Consider the following 23,072-nt stretch of genomic DNA (forward strand, 5'->3'; position numbering starts at 1 on the left):
CTAAAGATATTGTTACTGAAAAGCAGCAGTCCAGGTACAGACTGGCCCCAGACAGAAATTCAGTGGATCTGTATTCTGGTCCAGCAATAAAAATGATCCCAACTGGCTAATAATCTACATTAAGCAAAAGAAGGGTCTGGAAAACTGAACTATCATTGAAGAAGATAAAGGTTTGAAATAAACAGTTTTTCCAGCCTCTTTGACTTTAGAAATGTATTGTTTTTCCTAAAAACAGCCTGTCACTGAAACTGTAAAACCCTGTAAGAGGAAGTACAGGAGAGGGTAAGCTACACTTTGTTAATAAAGTGCCTAGTAGTCATCAGCTGCCTTAAAGGGTCCTATCCTATGTGGCTGGAAGGATGCTTGTTTATGAAGCCACTTCAAAGAGCACGAATCTGTTCTCCTGTCTGTCAAATAATTTGCATGCTTTCTAGCCTTCAGTATAGTCAGTCCTTAGTGGTTACTGAATATTTTAAAGGGGATTTTTCTCAAGATTTCTGAGTCTGGCTTCTGCAAGTATATTAATATTTCTATAGAGATCAGGGTTTCTTCACTTCTGAGATTGCACTTAGCCGCGGTGGGGCCGGCGCTCTGGGCGTGCGTGCGCCGCTCCTCCGCCCGGGGCGGGGGGAATGCGACGCGCCTGTGCAGGAGCTGCGGCGCCTGGCGTCCGCTGGGTACATGCGCAGAACGGGGGGTGGTCAAGCTGTGTGGAAGGAGGTGGTTGGGTCGTAACTGGGAGGGTAACGTGTCGTGGCGGTGCTTGTTTCCTCCGTTGTGTTTCGGTGGCTGAGGCGGCCGGGCTCAGGCTCAGGCTCAGGCTCAGGCTCGGGCTCGGGCTCAGGCTCAGGCTCAGGCTCAGGCTCAGGCTCAGGCTCAGGCTCAGGCTCAGGCTCAGGCTCAGGCTCGGGCTCGGGCTCGGGCTCGGGCTCGGGCTCGCTGAGGGCCGGGACGATGATGGCGTACTTCGTGGAAAACTTCTGGGTAGGGAAGTGCCGCGGGCCGGTTCCTCCGTGTCACGGGTGGGGCGGGCAGGGCGCAGTGCGGTGCAGTGCAGTGCAGCGCAGAGCAGCCGGCATACTCTCCGCGGGAGCAGCCTTGACTCTTATGCCACCCTGGTGACTGGGCTTGGGCCTTGCCGTGGGGAGCGCGACGGAAGGATGGTGGCCGCCGTCCCCTCCGCGGCACTCTATGCCTCCTGCGGCGGCCTCCTGTGCCTGTCGCGGCTCGCCTCGCCTTTGCAGGGCCGGGCCGGGCCGGGCCGTGGGGGAAGCGCACTGCCCCTGCCTCGCTCAGTGGTCTGTTAGGGAGAAACGATGGAGGAGAGGGTTTGCTGAGCCAAGGGATGTGCAGATACGAGCGGGAGACCTTTTGCTAGGGGGTCTTGCTCTCGCAGCCACTGCGGTGCGTAGATGGGGCTTCTACTACAGTCTGATCTCTTTTCGTTAAGCCTCCCATACAATGCGGTGGTTTGGGGGAATGGTACTAATTGTAACAACTTACAGTTGTATCATGCAAAAGCAAAACTGCATTTCAGAACTTCATGTTTTTGTACTGACAGCTCATTTCTGTCTGCATGATAGAAGGTACAACCTGAACAGCAGCCAGCTAGAGAAACAACAGACTCTCCCAGTTTGATTTAGAAATGTAATTTGTCAGTCATCTCTGTGCAGATATAAATATTTTTAATTGAGTAGTTATACATGGAGAAAGATTTAAAATCTGGATTTGGATTACTGAACCTTGCATGAAATGAAACTTGTTTTAATTGTGACCGTAGCTGGTCTGAAACATTAAAGTGTTCTTGTAAGTTATTTCCATTATAGGTAGCTAGGTTTTGTCACTTTGATTACGTTCATACTGGTACAGTAGAATAAAAAGTATTTGTTATCATTGACTTACTTAAATCTTAGTACTACTAGAGTGTTGTATAAGCTTTGACATAAGCTTGATTTTTAAACTGCCTGATGCAGGTGATACTCTTGTTAATTGTGAGTCTATTAAACTGTTTTGGGTCAACCAAAATAAGCCACTTCTAAGTCAGTCAGTATATATTTGTTAATTGTTTTAAATCAATTTAATTCAACTGTTGGAAGTTCTGTGTATAGCTGAAACGCGTCTCTGTAATGCTGTGCATAGTAAGTCTGGAAGTTCAGGGATATAAAAATGTGAGTTTAAATTGGTTTTCATTAATTCTTTTTATTTTATCTTTTTAATTGCTGGTATTACCTGTAGATTTTTGAGAATGGTTGTGAGGCAGATTCCTTTATTTTCAAGTTCTATCGTAACATGCAAGGGCTGGCTGTTAATTCTCTTAGCTTTGTGAAGAGGCTTGCTCTAATAAGCATGACATATTCTCATATGCATTTATGTGATATGAGTGATAATGAGACTTGTCACGCTTCCATCTGGAGTTCCATTCACATGTTTATGCAGTGCTACTCTTCTGCTTGGCATGCATTTAGATGCTCAGTTTTGAGAGAGCTGTTGCAATATTTGCTCAGTCTCCTCCGTGTATGCATTTAGCATGAGTTGACAACTTTTCATCTTTTAGTTCAAAAAAATATTTTTAATTATCTAGATATAGATAAAAATATCTGTTCTTCATATGCATAGTGCTTCTCTGGAGCTGATCTTTAGTTTATTGAAGCTGGAAGAAGAAAATTTAAATTGCTGGGTTGCTTTTGTGTTCAAACTCCTCAAAATTTTCAGAACTGAAGATATGTTGCCAGTGTAAACATCAGGTGAATACTTGTCATGGTTTAACCCCAGCCAGCAACTAAGCACCACACAGCTGCTTCCTCACTCCCCCCACCCCAGTGGGATGGATGAGAGAATCTGAAGGGAAAAAGTAAGAAAACTCATGGGTTGAGATAAAAACAGTTTAATAATTAAAATAAAATAATGATAATATTTAAAGGAAAACAACGAGAGAGAGAGAGATAAGTGAAACCTAGGGAAAAAACAAGTGATACAACCGCTTACCACCTGCCAACCAATGCCCTGCCAGTTCCTGAGCCGTAATCGCTGCTTCCCCAGGCCAACTCCCCCCAGTTAATATACTGGGCATGACATGATGTGATATAGAATATCCCTTTGGCCAGTTTGGATCAGCTGTCTTGGCTGTGCCCCCTCCCCTCCTGGCTTCTTGTGCCCCTGTCCTGGCTATGCTCCTTCCCAGCTTGTTGTGCACCCGGTAGAGCATGGGAAGCTGGAAAAGTCCTTGACTAGTATAAGCACTACTTAACACACTGATGTTTTAGTTGTTGCTATCAACAGTATTTTCATCCTAAATCCAAAACACAGCACTATACCAGCTACTAGAAAGAAAATTAATTTTATCCCAGCTAAAACCATGACAATATCCACCCCTTATTCTATGCCATTTACATCATGCCCAGCTCCTACCCTTTCCAGTATATTCCAGTTAATCACTGCAACTTTCCCTATCTTTTCCTATCTCTGTGTGTGTGTGTATCTATATAAAATATATCTCATTCCCTTAGTTTATGAGATATCCCTCTAAAATGTCCGTTTAGTTCATGACTTTGGGCTCTATCTGTCACAACAGTCTTTCAGGGCAGGCTTGATGGTGTGTGGTGGTGGATTGTTGCATGCTGAAGCCAGTTCTGGTTCCAACACTGCTGCACTTTGCTTGGTTTAATCAAAGTTTATTCTTCATTAATATGGGAGATTCATACTGTAATACCATTGATATGGTATATAGCAACCATAGGAGTGATGACATACAGTATTATATAGCAATTAACCTCATGCCATTCAGTTAATTGGATATTCTCACCCAAAATCAAATCCCTTTGAGGTGCATGTTGGACTTCCCCATCCTGAGGATGAAGATTACATCCACCAAGTGCACCCAGGTCCTCGAGCAAAAGCAATCCCATGAATGGGTTTGCCTTTGCCTGAGACAGGAAGAACCCAGACTGTTTTCCCCAGTATATTTTCTACATGCACTACAGGGACTCTATCCCCTTCCACAGTACATAAGAGTTCTGATTGGGCAGGGCCAACTCGATTGGCAGATCCCCTAGTGCTGACTAACCAGGTGGCTTTTGCTAAATGTGTATCCCAGTGTTTGAATGTTCCACCCCCCATTGCTCTCAGTGTAGTCTTTAATAGTCCATTGTATATTTCGATTTTCCCAGAGGCTGGTACGTGATAGGGGATGTGATACACCCACTCAATGCCGTGCTCTCTGACCCATGTGTCTATGAGGTTGTTTTGGAAATGAGTCCCGTTGTCTGACTCAATTCTCTCTGGGGTGCATGTCACTATAAGATGTGTTTTATAAGGCCCAGGATAGTATTCCGGGCAGTGGCATGGGGCATGGGATATGTTTCCAGCCAGCCAGTTGTTGTTTCTACCATTGTAACCACATGGCGCTTGCCTTGGCGGGTCTGTGGGAGTGTGATATAGTCAATTTGCCAGGCCTCCCCATATTTATATTTCAGCCATTGTCCCCCATACCACAGAGGCTTTACCCGCTTTGCTTGCTTGATTGCAGTGCATGTTTCACATTCATGGATAACCTGTGCAATAGTGTCCATGGTCAAGTCCACTCCTCGATCACGAGCCCACCTGTATGTTGCATCTCTCCCTTGATGGCCTAAGGTGTCATGGGCTCACCGAGCTAGAAATAGTTCACCCTTATGTTGCCAGTCCAGATCCACCTCAGCCACTTCAATCTTGGCAGCCTGGTCTACCTGCTGGTTGTTTTGATGTATGTCGGTGCCCTGACTTGTGGGTACGTGAACATCTACATGACATACTTTCACAACCAGGTTCTCTACCTGGGCAGCAATATCTTGCCACAATGTGGCAGCCCAGATGGGTTTGCCTCTGCGCTGCCAGTTGTTCTGCTTCCACTGCTGTAACCACCCCCACAAGGCATTTGCCACCATCCAGGAGTCAGTAGAGAGATAGAGCACTGGCCACTTTTCCCATTCGGCAATGTCTAAGGCCAGCTGGATGGCCTTTACCTCTGCAAACTGACTCGATTCACCTTCTCCTTCAGCAGTTTCTGCGACTTGTCGTGTAGGACTCCATACAGCAGCCTTCCATCTCCGGTGCTTTCCCAGAAGGCAACAGGACCCATCAGTGAACAGGGTATTATTGCTTCTCATTTTCTGACAGTTCGTTATACAGTGGGGCTTCTTCAGCACGTGTCACCTCCTCCTCTGGTGGTATTCCAAAATCTTTACCTTCTGGCCAGTCCATAATCACTTCCAAGATTCCTGGGAGACTGGGGTTTCCTGTTTGAGCCCATTGGGTGATCAGCGTAACCCATTTACTCCACGTAGCATCAGTTGCATGATGTGTAGAGGGGACGTTTCCTTTGAACACCCAGCCCAGCACTGATAGTCAGGGTGCCAGGAGCAGCTGTGCTTCAGTACCAACCACTTCTGAAGCAGCTCGAACCCCTTCATATGCTGCCAATATCTCTTTTTCATTTGGAGTATAGTGGGCTTTGGACTCTCTGTATCCCTGACTCCAAAACCCTAGGGGTCGACCTCAGGCCTCCCCTGGTGCTTTCTGCCAGAGGCTCCAGGTAGGGCCATTCTCCCTGGCTGCAGTGTAGAGCACATTGTTTACATCTTGTCCTGCCTGGACTGGCCCAAGGCCTACTGCATGAACTATCTCTGGTTTAATCTCTTTAAAGCCTTGTTGTTGAGAGGGTTTACGATCAGACTGTGATTTGGAATATGCATTCTCCAGAAACCCACAATGCCCAAGAAAGCTTGTGTTTCATTTTTACTAGTTGGTGGAGACATGGCTGCTATTTTGTTGATCGCGTCCATTGGGATCAGATGATGTCTATCTTGCCATTTTATTCCCCAAAACTGGATCTTTTGTGCAGGTTCCTCAATTTCATGTAGCTCTTTCAGGGACTTGGTAACTGAAAATTACTGTTAGCTAGCTTTCAAAAATATAATGCCATGATATTAATCAGAGGAATATTTTCACGTATACAGGGTCCATTGAGTAATTGCCTAGGTGGAAGGTATGAAACACATGTTACTTATTTGAAACTGCAGCAAGCAGCAACAGTTGAAACAATATGACAGTGATGTTTATCAGAGCATCTAAAATCAGTTTAAATTTACCTGCAGTTAGGTGAATGAAAAGAAGTTGACAATAGAAATGGACAAACCATAATGACTAGTGTAGTCTTTCTTTGTTTGTAGGTTTTGGTTAATTATTTGGAACATAGTTCCAAATGCTGTACATAGTTTCAGCAAATACTTTGTCTGTATGAGGGAGTTGTGCTCACCCCCCCCCCCCCCCCCCAATGGATTTTTACAGTTGTTATTTGGCATATTGTTGTAACTGTGGAGCAACTCTGGAATTTTCTTGATACAGACAAAATTTTTGTACCAGAAGGACTTCTATGCCATTATGATTTATCTGTATTAGGATTCTTGCATGCATAATCTGTTGGCCAGATGTGTGGTTTTTTTTTTCATTCTATCTGACAGAATAGTCTGGGTAGTACTTTTAAGTGTAAAACTAGCTGTTGTACAACTTCTCTGGAGCTGATCAAAACAAGAGGCAAAGGATATAAATTTTTCAATTCTCACCCCAAAAATTGAAGCAAGTGACTCTATTTCACAAATTAATTCTTTTCTAGGCTTTTCCTAGTTAGTGTTTATCTAACAAGAGGGGTGGTTGTTTTGGTTATATTTCACTGATATATCTTGTTTGCTGTAGGCAGTTGTAAGTTTTAACTAGGGTTTGGAAACTTAATTTGGAGATTATCCAATGTTCATTTTATGACAATTTGAAGTAAATTAGGGACCTAAACTTTTTACGGTTAAAAAGAAATCTTGTAGTTAAATTGGAGTACCGCTTGCAAATGTTGCAATTCGAATATTTATCTGCCTGCTTCCTGGAGAATAAATTGTGGGCTTGGTAGGCTATTTTAAAAAGAGGATTAAGCGGGTTATGACTTAAACTATACCTTTGATTATAAATTATTTTTCTCGGTCTGTTCCATTTCTTCAATGTAATGTGGTGATATGGTCATGTTTAAAGGGCTGAATAGGGGTGAATAATGATTGTGCATGCTTAACCACTGCTAATGCATGTTATAAAAGCATAGGTTGAAATTATGATAATTCACTTATTGTAAAATGTTTCTTTACTTGCTGAACTTGGGGCAGATGGGTGGGTGTCAAACTTTGAACTTCTCTCATCAAGCTTCTGAAGTTTGACCAAAATCAAAATGTGTTTGAGAACTGCATGTGCCTTTTATAGTCTCATCTGCTCTGTTTTTTCACTGAAAACAGTATTTGCAGCTGTCCTCTTCTTGCTTCTCACATTAGCTCAACAAGTAGTATGTATCTGACCAGTCATGGGAACTTTAGAATCACCTTAATAGTTGAGAAACATTTGTTTACATTGAGTAAAAAGGGGGTGCTATAAGAGACTATTAGCTTTTTACACTAATAGATGTTAACGTTGAGCAGTTTTGGTCCAAAGTAGACAGAGCTTCCACTTATACGATTTTATTAGAAACATAAATGCTGCTACAGATTGCCCAAAAATTTCTGGCTATTTTACCAAACATAAGTTTTAAACTCAGAATAATCTTTTATATGCAACACAAACTTATTCTTAAAATTTTTCAAAGTCTATTAAGTAGTTTAGTAAAACAGGGTTCTTGTAATCTGTTTCCTGTTATGTACAAGTCATGGAAATGCTGAATTCTGAGTTCACAGTTGCTGCCAGGGTTACTTTCATTTCCATGAGAAAATCACTGCAGGTATTTCTTGATGAAGGGATATGGAAGGACTGTCTGCCCTCTTTTTCCATTACTCAATTTATTTTGTATACAAAGTTGACTCATTGTAGGCTTATTTAAGTGAAGTGTTTACTTGTATTTGAAGTCTTGTCTGCTCTTATGGCTTGCTGTCAGGACACATCTATACTATATCCAAAGAAGAGCTCTTTTATGGCAGTGTAAAATGGGAAACTTCAACAAGAACACTAGCTTCTGAAGAGAGTTTTGTTAGCTCTAGGGGAAAAAGGAGAAAGCTGCTAATGAACTTCAAAGTAATTAAATGGAGCCTACATAGAGAGGGGACTGCTTACATTTTGCATTCTCATACACAGTTTTACAGTTGTTTTCTGTTGAGTAATTATGGGATCTTCCTCAACAGATGGTGTTTTAGCCCTGAAATGACATTCTGAATGGTCTTTCAAACTGATGTGGAAGTCTGTTGCATATAACCTGATATAAATGATAAAAGAGATTCCTCTTTCTCCAAGATCCAGCTTCTAGAAGAATCTGCATCTGACTTCACTGTCTGTCTGTCATAGCAGTGGATGGTAATTGCTTCTGAATGGGAGTGGAAGGTCTCATCTCCAATATCTGCTGTGTTCATTGTTACGAAAATTTCACAACTGGCCTGTGCCGACTGAGGAAAGAGGCTAGGAAGCAAAGTATAGAATTACAAGAGTAATTCTTTATTCATGCACATGAGGTACCCCATTCAAATTGGGGCACCCTGCATGCAGTTTTACACATGGTTCTTATACCTTTCAAGCTATTCAGGTACAACATGATTTGACCAATCACTACTTAACACACACATACTACTGTTTTGCAAAGCAACTATAATTCTGTGGCGGCATCATACACCTGCTTCTTTCCTGATCTAGATGTCCCTGGTGTCGGTCTTGATACAGTTATTTGTCTATGATTCTATGATAAGGGGAGAGTTTCACAGAGGTGTCAGAGGGCTTAGATGCTGGCATGATCTGGGTAGTCCAGGAGTACCCTTTTATCTTCAGGGTGGGGGCTGTCGTCCTCCTCCTTGCAATGAGCTGGGGTCCTTTAGTCATGCTTACTTAACCATGACTGTGCAGTATACAATGTAAACTATATAGATCTTAAGAAAGTTCATACAATTTCATACTTTAAAGACTAATTGATACAATGGTTAGGGAATGAGATTTTTTTCCTAATGTTACAAGATACAAAGATGATCAGGGGACTGGAGCATCTTTCTTATGAGGAAATGCTGAAAGACCTGGGTTTGTTCAGCCTGGAGAAGAGAAGACTGATGGGGGATCTTATCAATGCTTATAAATATCTGAAGTGTGGGTGTCAGGAGGATGGGGCCAGACTCTTTTCAGTGGTGCCCAATGACAGGACAAGGGGCAATGGGCACAAGCTGGAACACAGGAAGTTCCGCCAGAATATGAGGAAAAACTCCTTTCCTGTGAGGGTGCCAGAGCAGTGGAACAGGCTGCCCAGAGAGGTTGTGGAGTCTCTTTCCATGGAAACATTCAAACCCCACCTGGACACAGTCCTGTGCCCCCTGCTCTAGGTATGCCTGCTTAAGCAGGGGGTTGGACAAGATTATCTCTAGAGGTCCCTTCCAACCCCTATCATTCTGTGATTCTGTGATCTCCAAATTTGGGTGCAGTAACAACTTTGGAGTAGGTAAATAAAAGGGTTTTTTTTGTATCGGAATTTAAAATATCAGTAAGATCTTAATTACAGTGTTATTCTGGTGGTTTTGTAATGCAGCAGCATTCAGGGTTTATACTTGAGTAAATACAAAAAGTTAATAGGGTAATTGTTAGTACACCAGTAGTCAAATTTATTCTGAGCTTCCAAGTGGTTAAATAGGAGTGAAAGGGGGGTGAAATTGTTTAGGTTTTGCATTTGCAGTTATCTTATTTTTAATAAAGGTGGCTCTGCCTTTCTCAAACCTAATTTGCTAGTTATTAGTTCTTAATTGCATTCCCCATGTATAAAGTGTTTAAAACCATGTTTGTATAGCATCATATTTGTTATCATTAACTACTCCAAACAGTTTATTGAACTGTTGTGATTAGACTGGTACTTGGAATAGTAAGACTATGTTTAAAAAAAAATAATTACATTTCCTACTAGTTGGTGTTTTCTCCTTTTATTTTTCAAACATATAAAAGCCTTGCTCTGTAGATAGGGCTTTTAAAGTTTGCTGTATTTTGGTGTATTCAGTTTAATTCTGCTTGTACTTTTTACAGACCTTTCTGTAATTGCACTTATGCTAAACTGATCTGCATTTTAATGAAATTTTTCAGGTTACAATTTACTGCAATCTTAGGAACAATAATTTTATAGGTGTCTGTTTGTTTTTTGTTTTCCCCAGTGCTTGGAAGAAGTAAAGCAAATAATTCTAGTGCAGTTAACACTTCACACAGTGGGCCTATTGCTGTGGCGGCTGTGAGGTTCTTCCATCCACCTGTGGCTGCTTCCTCTTAAGCTGGCAGATCCCTGCCTGCTGCCTCCTACTTGCTCCCATCTGTTTTGCTGAGCAATGCAGCTGTTGGTGTCCTCATAGTGATCTGGATCACTGATCTTTATTTTTATTTGCTAGCTTTATTTTTCAGCTGTATAGTTTCTGTGATCAGGTATTCCTTATGGCTGCACAAACAATATTTCCAGAACAAAAAGGACAGAAATGATTGGAGTGGTGTCTGACCAAATCATCAGTCATCTTTCACTGGAGATGTAGAGCTGCCATTGTGAAAAGTCCAGGATTCTGCTTCCCATCCTTCTTTCATAGATTCGTAGAATCGTTAAGGTTGGAAAAGACCCTTAAGATCATTGAGTCCAACTGCTAACCTATCACTGCTGAGTCCACCACTAAACCATATCCTCAAGCACCACATCTACCCTTCTTTTAAATACCTCCAGGGATGGAGACTCAACCACCTCCCTGGGCAGCCTGTTCCAATGTTTGACAACCCTTTCGGTGAAGTAGTTTTTCCTAATATCCAACCTAAACTTCCCCTGGCACAGCTTGAGGCCATTTCCTCTCATCCTGTTGCTTGTTACTAGGGAGAAGAGACCGACCCCCGCCTTGCTACAACCTCCTTTCAGGTAGTTGTAGAGAGCGATAAGGTCTCCCCTCAGCCTCCTCTTCTCCAGACTAAACAACCCCAATTCCCTCAGCTGTTCCTCATAAGACTTGTTCTCTAGACCCTTCACCAACTTTGTTGCCCTTCTCTGGACATGCTCCCTTCCAACATGAACATACATGTGATTTTCCTGAGGGCGTGCTTCTGTGTCTTTAGTAGCAGCAGCGTTATGGATCTGAAGCTTTTGGAAGGCAGGAGGGGAACGCATAGTTTGACAGGATAATTCTTATAGTAGCAGTGTTGTCATGCCGTGCCTTGCCTCGCCTTCCTTTCATTTATTGTTGCTTTCTCCTGTTCTGGGGAAGTTCACCATGGTGCCAGAGGTGATAAGCTGGCTGAGTTTATTAATCAATTTTTAGGGCAGTGTCTCAGTTTTAATGGTGAAATATGCCTTATTGAATGGAAAATGTTTTAAGTTTTAAAACTAAACTTAAGAATAAACAAAGGGAAGTTACCTGTGAGAAGTTGTTAGTGACTTTTACCAATTTTACAAAAAACAGAAATATCTATGAAGTATGAAGAACTGGGGAGGTGGGATATCCAGTGATCCCCAAGAGTGAATTTTAGTTCATGGGAAATAATGAGATATGAGGGAATTCAGTATTAAGTATGTGTTTAATAAGATGGGAAGTGAAAGAATACAAGACCTGTAGAAATCTAGAAAATAAATGGCTTTAAATATAGCCTAGAAATATGTAATAGAAGAGTTGTCATTCGAAGGGTAGTAGTGGCTGCTGAGGTGATTTTAGTTTATTTTCCATATAAGGGATTGAAGGGAGCTAACAGCAATTGGTAAAAAGCTGAAGCATTAGAAATAATTTACTTCATGAAACTTGATTGGTTATTAAAATGCATAGGTTCTATACTTTGTTCTGTAATTGTTTTAGCATGTTGTGTTTCATAGTTCTGCTTTCTTTTTATTATTAATCTTTAGGGGGAAAGGAACAATGGCTTTGATGTCCTCTATCACAACATGAAACATGGACATCTGTCAACAAAAGACTTAGCAGAATTTATAAGAGAAAGGTAAGTATTCATCCTTGCTAATCCTGGCTCTTTAATATACTGTTTGTGGGTTTTATTTAAGTTTATCATTGTGTTACAGTAACATGCAAAATATATAAAAATCAACAAGCATTTTAAAATCTCATATCCTACAAGAACATTTAGGTTTATTCCATTTGCTTAGAACTGAATAGTGACTCTTAAGCATCAGTTAATAACAAGCTTCTAATTTTTAGGTTTGAATTAAAAACCAAGAAATTAAAAAGCTAGAAACGTCACATTAGGTGTCCAGCAGTTTACTTAAATTAATCCCAATTTTTTGTCATGTTTGGAAGAAATGCAATAATTTAAGTAGTAAAAATTATCAGTCTTTCAAAGTTATTGACCACACATGTAGAATTAGGGTATTAGCAGCTTCTAGTATGACCTTAAAAAATTATACTTTTAGTTTAAGATGTTGAGAAACTAGGTTGGTTAAAGAAAAGGGAGTGATATGTATGAACAAGAAAATAATACACAGAAAATAACCCAGGATGTTCTTTATGGGATGTAAGGGACAGAACTGAAATCTGCAAATGTGACAACTTCCTAAACAGATGTTCTTTTATAAAGACAACTGCAGCTGCTACTTTGAACATGAGAATTTCCATTCTGGATGAAATTAATGATATGTCTGCTTCAGAATTCTGTCTTACTCAGTTACCAACACCAGATGAGACATGGAAAAAAACTTGCAAGAGACTTATTGAGGACCTGTTTCAGTGAAGGTTTCTTGCAGTAAAAGCTATCAAAAAAAAACCAGTGGTGTTTTTTGGGGGATTTTTTTTAAAAAAAATTTTTTCTTTTTTTTCCTGGATTATTTTAATCAAAATTTCAGTTTTGGCCTGAAATAGACCTCAACAAAAATTTTTAAAAAAATTTCCACAAAATGAAAATTTCAGTGTCATGGATCTGGCAGGTACTCGGTGACAGTGGCATTTGCATAGTTTCAAAGTGAGCTGAAGTGGAGAAAAGGACAGAAATCTTTCCACTAAGTGAAACAGGTGAATTCCAGAGCCCATATGTTATGGGCAGTGTCCTGTTGGAAGGACTGCACAAACCAAGGAATACTGTGTTTCAAGAATCCCTGATTCTAGAAAACATATTATGAAGCCAGACAGGGTTCTGGTGAAATCCTGCTTTGGGTTTAGTGTAGGGATATCATGCTGTTGATGTTTAGTATGAAATGTTTAGGGCTTCACAAGGTGCTAAAAAAAAATTTTTATTTTATTTCAAAATTGCTTAACTGCTTTTAATATTGACTGTTATAAAAGTTTGCCTTGTATTATCTTTGTGAGTGCCTGGATCTTTCATTTGAAATCTGCTTTAATTCTTGGAATCAGTCATTTTTTTATAGTAGTAAGTCATAGACCTAAGCTGTACATCACCTGGACACATTTAATTTTATTAGTTTAACATCTGTTGTGTTTTGATTTATCTCCTCCATATTTAAATGAGAAGCTCTCTCGCTACTCTGCTTATCTCCTTTATGTTGTATTCTTTGGGCATGCTCCATTTTATTCATACTGATCCTAAGGTGAAAGGTCTCACATAAATGGGTAAAAATGACTTGTTGCTATATCTGTCTTGGATTCTTTGCTTTATTATGGTGACATAAGTAAAATTTGACAGTTTATTCTATACAAAATTATCAGTAAAAAGAATGTGGTTTTCTAGTTTATTTTTCACTCTGCCAGCTTCTTTAAATTAAATTTTAAATGAGATGTGCCTTTACAATCAATAAATAAAATATTTGGACCTTCCCCCACATATTAAAAGCGTTTTAGTTGAAATTTCTGCTAATTGATTCTAGTGATTTGGCAAGGAAGAGGCAATATTTTTTTCCAAGTAAACAAGTTTAAATAACATTTAAGACTAAGGACTGAGAATCCACATGGGCACTTTATCCTCAGTGAGAGATCAAGAAATATAGTTTCTCTTGAATAGATCAGGGCATGCCACAGATGTGCAGCCATCTTACCTATAGCATTTTTGGTAAAATGTATGAAAAAAAATCAGTTCTAGTTAACACACTGAGATTCACTAGAATCTTAGCACTACGTTTTAATTTACTTGACAGGGCTTCAGTATACTTCCTTAAGAATAATTTGCCCTGGGATTGGAAAATGTCAGTCATGCAGACCAGCAGCAGTTCAGTCCCTTCCGGTGATCTTCTCCTTGTCAGATATTAAACCTGATATCCTGTGTGTTCCACTGTGTTTTCTTCAGCTCTGCTTTATTGTTCCATCTTGGTATGCCAGGCTGCCATTAAAAAAAATAAATTGAATGCCAAATAGATGGTTCTTTTTCAAGTCAGGGGTGCATCACTGATCAATCTCAGTCTAAGCCAGTGGTAGTTTGTGGAAAATAGTTTGTAGTTTCAAAGAAATAGATGGACTTCAAATATTTGGTGTCCTCACTTTAGTAAAAATCACAGAATGGTAGGGTTTGGAAGGGACCTCTAGAGATCATCTTGTCCAACCCCCCTGCTTGAGCAGGTACACCCAGAGCAGGGGGCACAGGATTGCATCCAGGCAGGTTTTGAATGTCTCCAGGGAAGGAGACTCCACAACCTCTCTGGGCAGCCTGTTCCACTGCTCTGGCACCCTCACAGGAAAGGAGTTTTTCCTCATGTGTAGGAGGAACTTCCTGTGTTCTAACTTGTGCCCATTATCCCTTGTCCTGTCATTGGGCACTATTGAAGGGTCTAGTCCTATCCTCTTGACACCCACCCTTTAGATATTTATAAGTATTGATGAGATTCCCCCCATAGTCTTCTCTTCTCCAGGCTGAACAAACCCAAATCTTTCCTCATAAGGGAGATGCTCCAGTCCCTCGATCATCTTGGTGGTTCTCCACTGGACTTGCTCAAGCAGTTCCCTGTCCTCCTTGAACTGGGGGGCCCAAAACTGAACACAGTACTCCAGATGTGGTGGAGTACTCCAAAGGGTGGAGTAGAGGGGGAGGATAACCTCCCTCCACCTGCTGGCCACACTCCTTTTAATGCAGCCCAGGATACCATTGGCCTTGGTCCCAAGGGCACAGTGCTGGCTCATGGTCAGCTTGCTGTCCACCAGCACTCCCAGGTCCTTCTCAGCAGAGCTGCTTTCCAGCAGGTCAACCCCCAGCCTGTACTGGTGCATGGGGTTGTTCCTCCCCGGGTGCAGGACCCTACACTTGCTCTTGTTGAATTTCATCAGGTTCCCTTTGGCCCAGCTCTCCAGCCTGTCCAGGTCTCGTTGGATGGCAGCACAGCCTTCTGGTGTATCAGCCACTCCTCCCAGATTGGTGGTATCAGTGAACTTGCTGAGGTTACACTCTGTCCCTTCATCCAGATCACTGAAGAATACATTGAACAGGACTGGACCCAGTACAGACCCCTGGGGAACACCACTAGTTACAGGCCTCCAACCAGACTCTGCCCCGTTGATCACAACCCTCTGAGCTCAGTTGTTCAGCCAGTTCTCAAAAACGTTTGAGTGTCTATATCTAGGCAGTGAAGCCCTTCCTCTACCATTGTGAGGTTAGTGCAGTATGTCAGTCTTTTTCCCAAGAAATAAATATGGTTCAGTAGCACACTTTTATTCACGTGGGTTAAATTCTTGATCTCAAAAGAAATTGTATTGGGCAGTAATTCAACAGTATTTTACAGCAATCTGTTTGTGTTGACCATATTCTGAAAACAGAATCTTTGTTGTTTGTGAAGCAGTTAAGTGATCTTGCACGCAGTTATCTGTTCCCTTTCTGCCTCCATAGTATAGTCTGAATATTATTTTGCAGTACTCTTTTCTGCTAGAAATATGTAAGTGGATGAGTAAGATTTGTTAGGGGCCTCCTAGATCTAGTGTTTTTTTTGCCCTACTTACACCTGGTTTTCTGAGCTGTTCTGTATGAAGATTAAACTTACATATATTTGCAATTTCTTGAGGTCTGCCCTTCCATTTCTTCTGGCCAGTTTTATTCACATGGGGAGATATGAGAGAGTGAAAACTGAAAATTGCTGCCTAGGTAGGGGAGACACATCTGCGTTGGTGATAATACTTACAAAAAGTTAGAGTACTGTACTGTCAAAGAGTATATACAGATGTGCTGGTTTTGGCTGAGAAGGGGTTAATTCTCCTCACTGTGGGGGTCGACTACCTTTCCAGCTTCCCGCGCTCTGCCGCGTGGCGGAGGGGGGGGGGCTGGGAGGGGCAGGGCCATGGTGGGGACGGCTGACCCCGACTGGCCAATGGCATGTTCATTCCATACCACGTGACACCATGACCAGTATATTAAGGGGGGGCAGGTTGCGGCTCGGGCGCAGCGTCGGGTCTATGGGCGGTGAGCGGCTGCGTCGCGTGCAGTTTGTTTCGGCGGTTCGTTCCCCCTCTCCCCTCCCTTCCCCTGGGGCTTTGCGCCACTCGTTGTTGTCCTTTCCATTGCATTTCTGTTGTTGTTTCTTTTAATTTTAATTATTAAACTGTTCTTATCCCAACCCATGAGCTTTACCCTTCTGATTCTCTCCCCCATCTACCGGTGGGGGAGTGAGCGAGTGACTGTGTGGGGCTGAGCTGCCGGCTAAACCACGACAACAGATATCATCAGCTGGTCAGTCAGCATTGCAGGAGTCTCCAGACTAGCTAGAATATTTGCTTTTTTTTTAATGGGAGTGGCATAAAAGAGAGGAAAGACAGTTGAGTGTATTTGGACATACAAACTTCTTAGGGCACAAAGGACATGTCTGTACGAAGTCAGTCTCCATTAGCTGCGCTGTTCAGAGTAGTGTTTTGGTTGTATGCAGCTTAATCAGGGAAAAGTCTATCGTTCCCTTTTCTCCAGCCTTAGAAATAGTTCTAATTTAAAAAGAAAGATTGTCTAGGATGTGGGAAAAGGTTTTTTTTAAATTATTATTATAGTCAGATAAGTATTTTAATGAAAAATTTTCATTCAAAACTTCTGTAAGAACCTTCTGAAATTGCAAAGTTGTTTCCTCTGAAAAAATGAAACTGGATATCCGTAGAAGGAGCAGAAGGTTTCCCCTTTGGCTGTGTTCAGTTAGTCAATACCAATTCAATTTTCAACTGTGTTGTTTCACTTTTTCATTTTTGAGTATTTCTTAATGGTCAAGTACTAAAAGAAATGAGGGACAGTTGGATCTGTGGTTCTTTACTGCCTTTTGTCCAGATATTCTGCTACTGTGAATGGGAAAGGCTTGCTCAGTCAGTAGTTATTGCTTTCTAGGAGGCTCAGATACGTCTCCTGGAAGACTAAATTTTGTGGCAGGCAGTCTGCTCAGCATTGGTAAATCATGGGTGGGGCAGGATATCTATCTGCTGAAAGATAGGTTCTTTGTTCTATTCTTAATAAAGCATGTAGAAATTATGTTTTTAAAGAAGTCAAAATATAAGATCGGGCTGCCCCACAGTGTTTTGTTTTTTGGGGGTTTGTTTTTGGGTTTTTTTTTCCCCCTTTAAATACTGGGAAGATTTTGTAGGTGAACTGTCTTGTGTTTGTGTGCATTTAACACCTACAATGTTTACGTGTAATAAACCACTGTGCTCAGCTAGGAACTGAATAGGTATTGCTGGCTTTTCTCCAGAAGTCTTCCAAACATTTTTCTGCACCAGTGGTCTGTAAGCGTCATAAAAAAGAAACTCCTTGATCAGAAGAAACTGGCAATGCTTATATTCCCATTTCAGTTTAAATGTTTAACAGCTTACAATCTGTCCTGCTTTTGGCTGGGATAGAGTTAATTTTCTTTCTAGTAGCTGGTATAGTGCTGTGTTTTGGATTTGGTATGAGAATAACGATAAAACACTGACGTTTAAGGTGTTGCTGAGCAGTGCTTATGCTAAGTCGAGGACTTTTCAGCTTCTTATGCTGCCCTGCGAGTGAGAAGGCTGGAGGTGCACAAGAAGCTCGAGGGGACACAGCCAGGACAGCTGACCCCAACTGACCAAAGGGATATTCCATACCATATGATGTCATGCTGAACAAAAAACTAGGGGGAAGTTGGCTGGGGGGGGGAAGTTGCTGCTCAGAAACTGGCTGGGCATCAGTCAGCAGGCAGTGAACAATTGCATTGTGCATCACTTGTTTCGGGTATTCTTTTATCATTATTATTATTTTCCCTTCCTTTTCTGCCCTAAGGCTGGATAGTTATGAGTGACAGAGTGTATAGGAACACACGGGCAAATGCCTAGGATGGTGGGCACCTACAGTGTTTTGGAACATCACTGCTGAACAAGTGCAGAATCCTGAAAATTTAGTAGAATATTTGGAGGAAGTATGTTGTCACCCTGGCAATTCCAGAGACACAAATCACTGCAATGTGCCAGGGCCTGGCCCATGCCTATCGAGCCCTGTTTAACACTATTCAGTACCCGCAAGGGGAAGAGAAGGCCTCTGGATCTAAAAAGACAAAAAAAAGAAAGCAACAAGCACGGAGGCCAAACCCCCACAACAGGCACTGCAGCTGAATCAGAGGATCAACCCATGCCAGAATCAGTCGCCACCATACACAAGAAGAAATCTTGGAAGGGAAAGTCAGTTTGTTTAGAAGGAGATGATGGCAGGGCAGGACCATCACAAGGAGAGGAGGAGGAAGAGGAAAAACTCGTACAAGAAACGGAAACTACCCAATCCCTATCCCTGAGTGAGCTGCAAAATATGCGAAAAGATTTTGGCCGTTGTCTAGGTGAGCACATTGTCACCTGGCTGCTCTGATGCTGGGATAAAGGGGCCAGTAGCCAGAAATTAGAAGGAAAAGAAGCCGAACAACTGGGTTCCCTCTCTAGGGAAGGGGGCATTGACAAAGCAATTGGAAAAGGAACACAAGCCCTCAGCCTCTGGAGACGACTCCTGTCCGGAGTGAGAGAAAGGTACACCTTCAAGGCAGATGTTACATATTGCCCAGGAAAATGGATAACCATGGAGAAAGATATCCAGTACCTGAGGGACTTAGTTGTGCTTGAGGTGATTTATGGTGACCTGGACGACCAACGGTCATCCAAAGATCCAGATGAAGCCCAGTGCACACGACCCATGTGGCAGAAGTTTGTACAGAGCGCACTATCCTCGTATGCAAACTCATTGGCAGTAATGTCCTGGAAGGATAAAGAGGCACCAGCGGTGGTAATCATTGATAAACTTGGGGATTATGAAGCAAATATCTCTTCCTCCCTTTCTCGGCTGTGGAGAAAATGTCCTGGAAGCTTCAGCAACTCAAAGACGATATATCCTACTCCCCACCTGTACAGACCAGTATCTCAGCCATTAGGAGTAAGCGTCCCTTTGCTCAAGGGAGAGGATACACACCACGGGCCACCCTATGGTTTTACCTGCATGACCACGGAGATGACATGAGCAAGTGGGATGGAAAACCTACCTCGACCCTACAGGCATGGGTACATGAGCTGCAAGGAAAAAACAGTCACTCAGGGAGGTTCTTCCAGGAAAGCTGCTGCTCCACTTTCCAGTGAGCGGTTCTCCAGTCAGAGGAGTAGAAGCGATGATTTTATTTCTGAGCTTAATAGAGATGCTTATGGTTTGCATTTACAAGAAGCGAGTAGTGAATACTATGATCAGGAATAGAGGGGCCCTGCCTCCAGCCAGGTGGAGGAAAGGGACAAAAAGGGATAGCCGGGTTTACTGGACTGTGTGGATCCAATGGCCTGGCACATCTGACCCACAGGAGTATAAAGCTTTAGTGGACACCGGCGCACAGTGCACCCTAATGCCAACAAACTATATAGGGGCAGAACCCATCAGCATTGCTGGAGTGACAGGGGGATCCAAAGAGCTAACTGTATTGGAGGCTGAAGTGAACCTAACCGGGAACGAGTGGCAAAAGCACCCCATTGTGACTGGCCCAGAGGCTCCATGCATCCTTGGCATAGACTACCTCGGGAGAGGGTATTTCAAGGACCCAAAAGGGTACAAGTGGGCTTTTGGTGTAGCTGCCTTGGAGACGGAGGAAACTGAACAGCTGTCTACCTTGCCCAGTCTCTCAAAGGACCCTTCTGTTGTGGGGTTGCTGAAGGTCAAAGAACAACAGGTGCCAATCGCCACCACAACAGTGCACCAGTGGCAATATCACACCAACCGAGACTCCCTGATTCCCATCCATGAGCTCATTCACCGACTGGAGAGCCAAGGAGTCATCAGTAAGACCCACTCACCCTTTAACAGTCCCATATGGCCAGTGCGGAAGTCTAATGGAGAGTGGAGAATAACAGTAGACTATCGTGGCCTGAACGAAGCCACGCCGCCACTGAGTGCTGCTGTGCCAGACAGGCTAGAACTTCAATACGAACTGGAGTCAAAGGCAGCCAAGTGGTATGCCACAACTGATATCGCTAATGCATTCTTCTCAATCCCTCTGGCAGCAGAGTGCAGGCCACAGTTTGCTTTCACATGGAGGGGTGTCCAGTACACCTGGAATCAACTGCCCCAGGGGTGGAAACACAGTCCTATGATTTCCCATGAACTGATCTATAATGCACTGGAACAGGGTGGAGCTCCGAATACCTAGTGTATTGATGACATCATCGTGTGGGGCAACACAGCAGAAGTAGTTTTTGAGAAAGGGAAGAAAATAGTCCAAAGCCTTCTGAAAGCTGGTTTTGCCATAAAACAAATTAAGGTCACGGGTCCTGCACAAGAGATCCAGTTCTTAGGAATCAAATGGCAAGATGGATGTCGTCAGATCCCAATGGATGTGATCAACAAAATAGCAGCCATGTCATCACCAACTAGCAAAAAGGAAACACAAGCTTTCTTGGGCGTTGTGGAGCTTTGGAAGATGCATATTCTAAATGATAATCTGATTGTATAACAGGTTTGTGCAATTCCTATGCACAAAATTCACCCAAGATACGATATTTAAAAGCACAACAGTATTTGTTGCTCTGTTGTAGCCTTGCATAAGCAGTTACTAGCATATTGTTTTCCCTTTATGAGAGTCTTACCAACCCGACTACGCCCGAGGCACCGCTGAGCAGGAGGGTGACCATTAGAGGGGTCATCATGGAGATGGAGGTAGGCCCGGCACCTTCAGAGCATCCCCTGTGGTTTGTAGAACATTCTCTGTGTCCTCTCTCTCTCTCCCCGCTTTGAGCCACCCCTTTTTATACCCTCAGCAGATTCAGTGGAAAAGTACTGACTAGGCATTACTGCATGCAACAAGGCGTGCCAGGTGTGTGCTCTGCTGGCTAACAGCAGTTCCTGGATTGCAACAACATATTGTTCAGTAACAATCCTCCCAGTTCCCTTCTTCAAAGCCACGTTCTCACAGCTGTGTTCAGCTTGTAATTTTTCCCGTAGTGGCCCTACACAGACCGTCATCTAAAATACCTGACACAGATTGTAAGCCCTCTCTATCGAATGACCCATAAGAAGAATGATTTCAAATGGGGCCCTGAGCAATGACAAGTCTTTGAAGAGATTAAACTGGAGATAGTTCATGCAGTAGGCCTTGGGCCAGTCCGGGCAGGACAAGATGTAAAGAATGTGCTCTACACTGCAGCCAGGGAGGATGGCCCTACCTGGAGCCTCTGGCAGAAAGCACCAGGGGAGGCCCGAGGTCGACCCCTAGGGTTTTGGAGTCGTGGATACAGAGGGTCCGAAGCCCGCTATACTCCAACTGAAAAAGAGATATTGGCAGCATATGAAGGGGTCCGAGCTGCTTCAGAAGTGGTTGGTACTGAAGCACAGTTGCTCCTGGCACCCCGACTGCCAGTGCTGGGCTGGATGTTCAAAGGAAACGTCCCCTCTACACACCATGCAACTGATGCTACGTGGAGTAAATGGGTTGCGCTGATCACCCAATGGGCTCAAATAGGAAACCCCAGTCACCCAGGAATCTTGGAAGTGATTATGGACTGGCCAGAAGGCAAAGATTTTGGATTATCACCAGAGGAGGAGGTGACACATGCTGAAGAAGCCCCACTGTATAACAAACTACCGGAAGATGAGAAGCAGTATGCCCTGTTCACTGATGGGTCCTGTCGTCTTGTGGGAAAGCACCGGAGATGGAAGGCTGCTGTATGGAGTCCTACATGACAAGTAGCAGAAACTGCTGAAGGAGAAAGTGAATCGAGTCAGTTTGCAGAGGTAAAGGCCATCCAGCTGGCCTTAGACATTGCTGAATGGGAAAAGTGGCCAGTGCTCTGTCTCTCTACTGACTCCTGGATGGTGGCAAATGCCTTGTGGGGCTGGCTGCAGCAGTGGAAGCAGAACAACTGGCAGCGCAGAGGCAAACCCATCTGGGCTGCCACACTGTGGCAAGATATTGCTGCCCGGGTAGAGAACCTGGTTGTAAAAGTATGTCATGTAGATGTTCACATACTCACAAGTCAGGGCACTGAAGAACATAAAAACAACCAGCAGGTGTATCAGGCTGCCAAGATTGAAGTGGCTGAGGTGGATCTGGACTGGCAACATAAGGGTGAATTATTTCTAGCTCGGTGGGCCCATGACACCTTAGGCCATCAAGGGAGAGATGCAACATACAGGTGGGCTCGTGATCAAGGGGTGGACTTGACCATGGACACTATTGCACAGGTTATCCATGAATGTGAAACATGCACTGCAATCAAGCAAGCAAAGCGGGTAAAGCCTCTGTGGTATGGGGGACAATGGCTGAAATATAAATATGGGGAGGCCTGGCAGATTGACTATATCACAGAATCACAGAATCTTAGGTTGGAAGGGATCTGAGGGATCATCTAGTCCAACCTTTCTGGGAAGAGCGCAGTCTAGACAAGATGGCCCAGCACCCTGTACAGACGACTCTTAAAGGTGTCCAATGTGGCCGAGTCAACCACTTCCCTGGGAAGATTATTCCAATGGTTGACTGTCCGCAATGTGAAAAATTTCCCTCTGATTTCAAATAGGAATCTCCCCAAGAGCAATTTGTGTCCATTCCCCCTTGTCCTCTCCACGTGACTCCGTGTAAAAAGGGAGTCTCCATCTGTCGTGGTTTAGCCGGCAGCTCAGCCCCACACAGTCGCTCGCTCACTCCCCCACTGGTAGATGGGGGAGAGAATCAGCAGGGTAAAGCTCATGGGTTGGGATAAGAACAGTTTAATAATTAAAAATAAAAGAAA

The 23,072-nt window shown here is 43.2% G+C and overlaps 1 protein-coding gene across 5 annotated transcripts in view; it reads left to right on the plus strand.

Moving 5' to 3' along the window:
- The first annotated feature begins 879 nt into the window (after positions 1-879).
- Positions 880-23,072, plus strand: part of LOC135310912 (F-BAR domain only protein 2-like) — a 64,942-nt gene continuing 42,749 nt past the window's right edge. For all 5 annotated transcript variants that reach the window (XR_010370857.1, XR_010370858.1, XM_064440038.1 and 2 more), the window contains exons 1-2: positions 880-984; positions 11,873-11,964. Coding sequence is in view for 3 of the 5 variants with exons in the window: in XM_064440038.1 (XP_064296108.1) it covers positions 955-984; positions 11,873-11,964 (122 nt within the window). In the remaining 2 variants the exon portion in view is untranslated. The remainder of the gene's footprint in view (positions 985-11,872; positions 11,965-23,072) is intronic.

This window comes from Phalacrocorax carbo (genome assembly GCF_963921805.1).
Source record: "Phalacrocorax carbo chromosome W unlocalized genomic scaffold, bPhaCar2.1 SUPER_W_unloc_8, whole genome shotgun sequence".
In the NCBI taxonomy this organism is placed as follows: domain Eukaryota; kingdom Metazoa; phylum Chordata; class Aves; order Suliformes; family Phalacrocoracidae; genus Phalacrocorax; species Phalacrocorax carbo.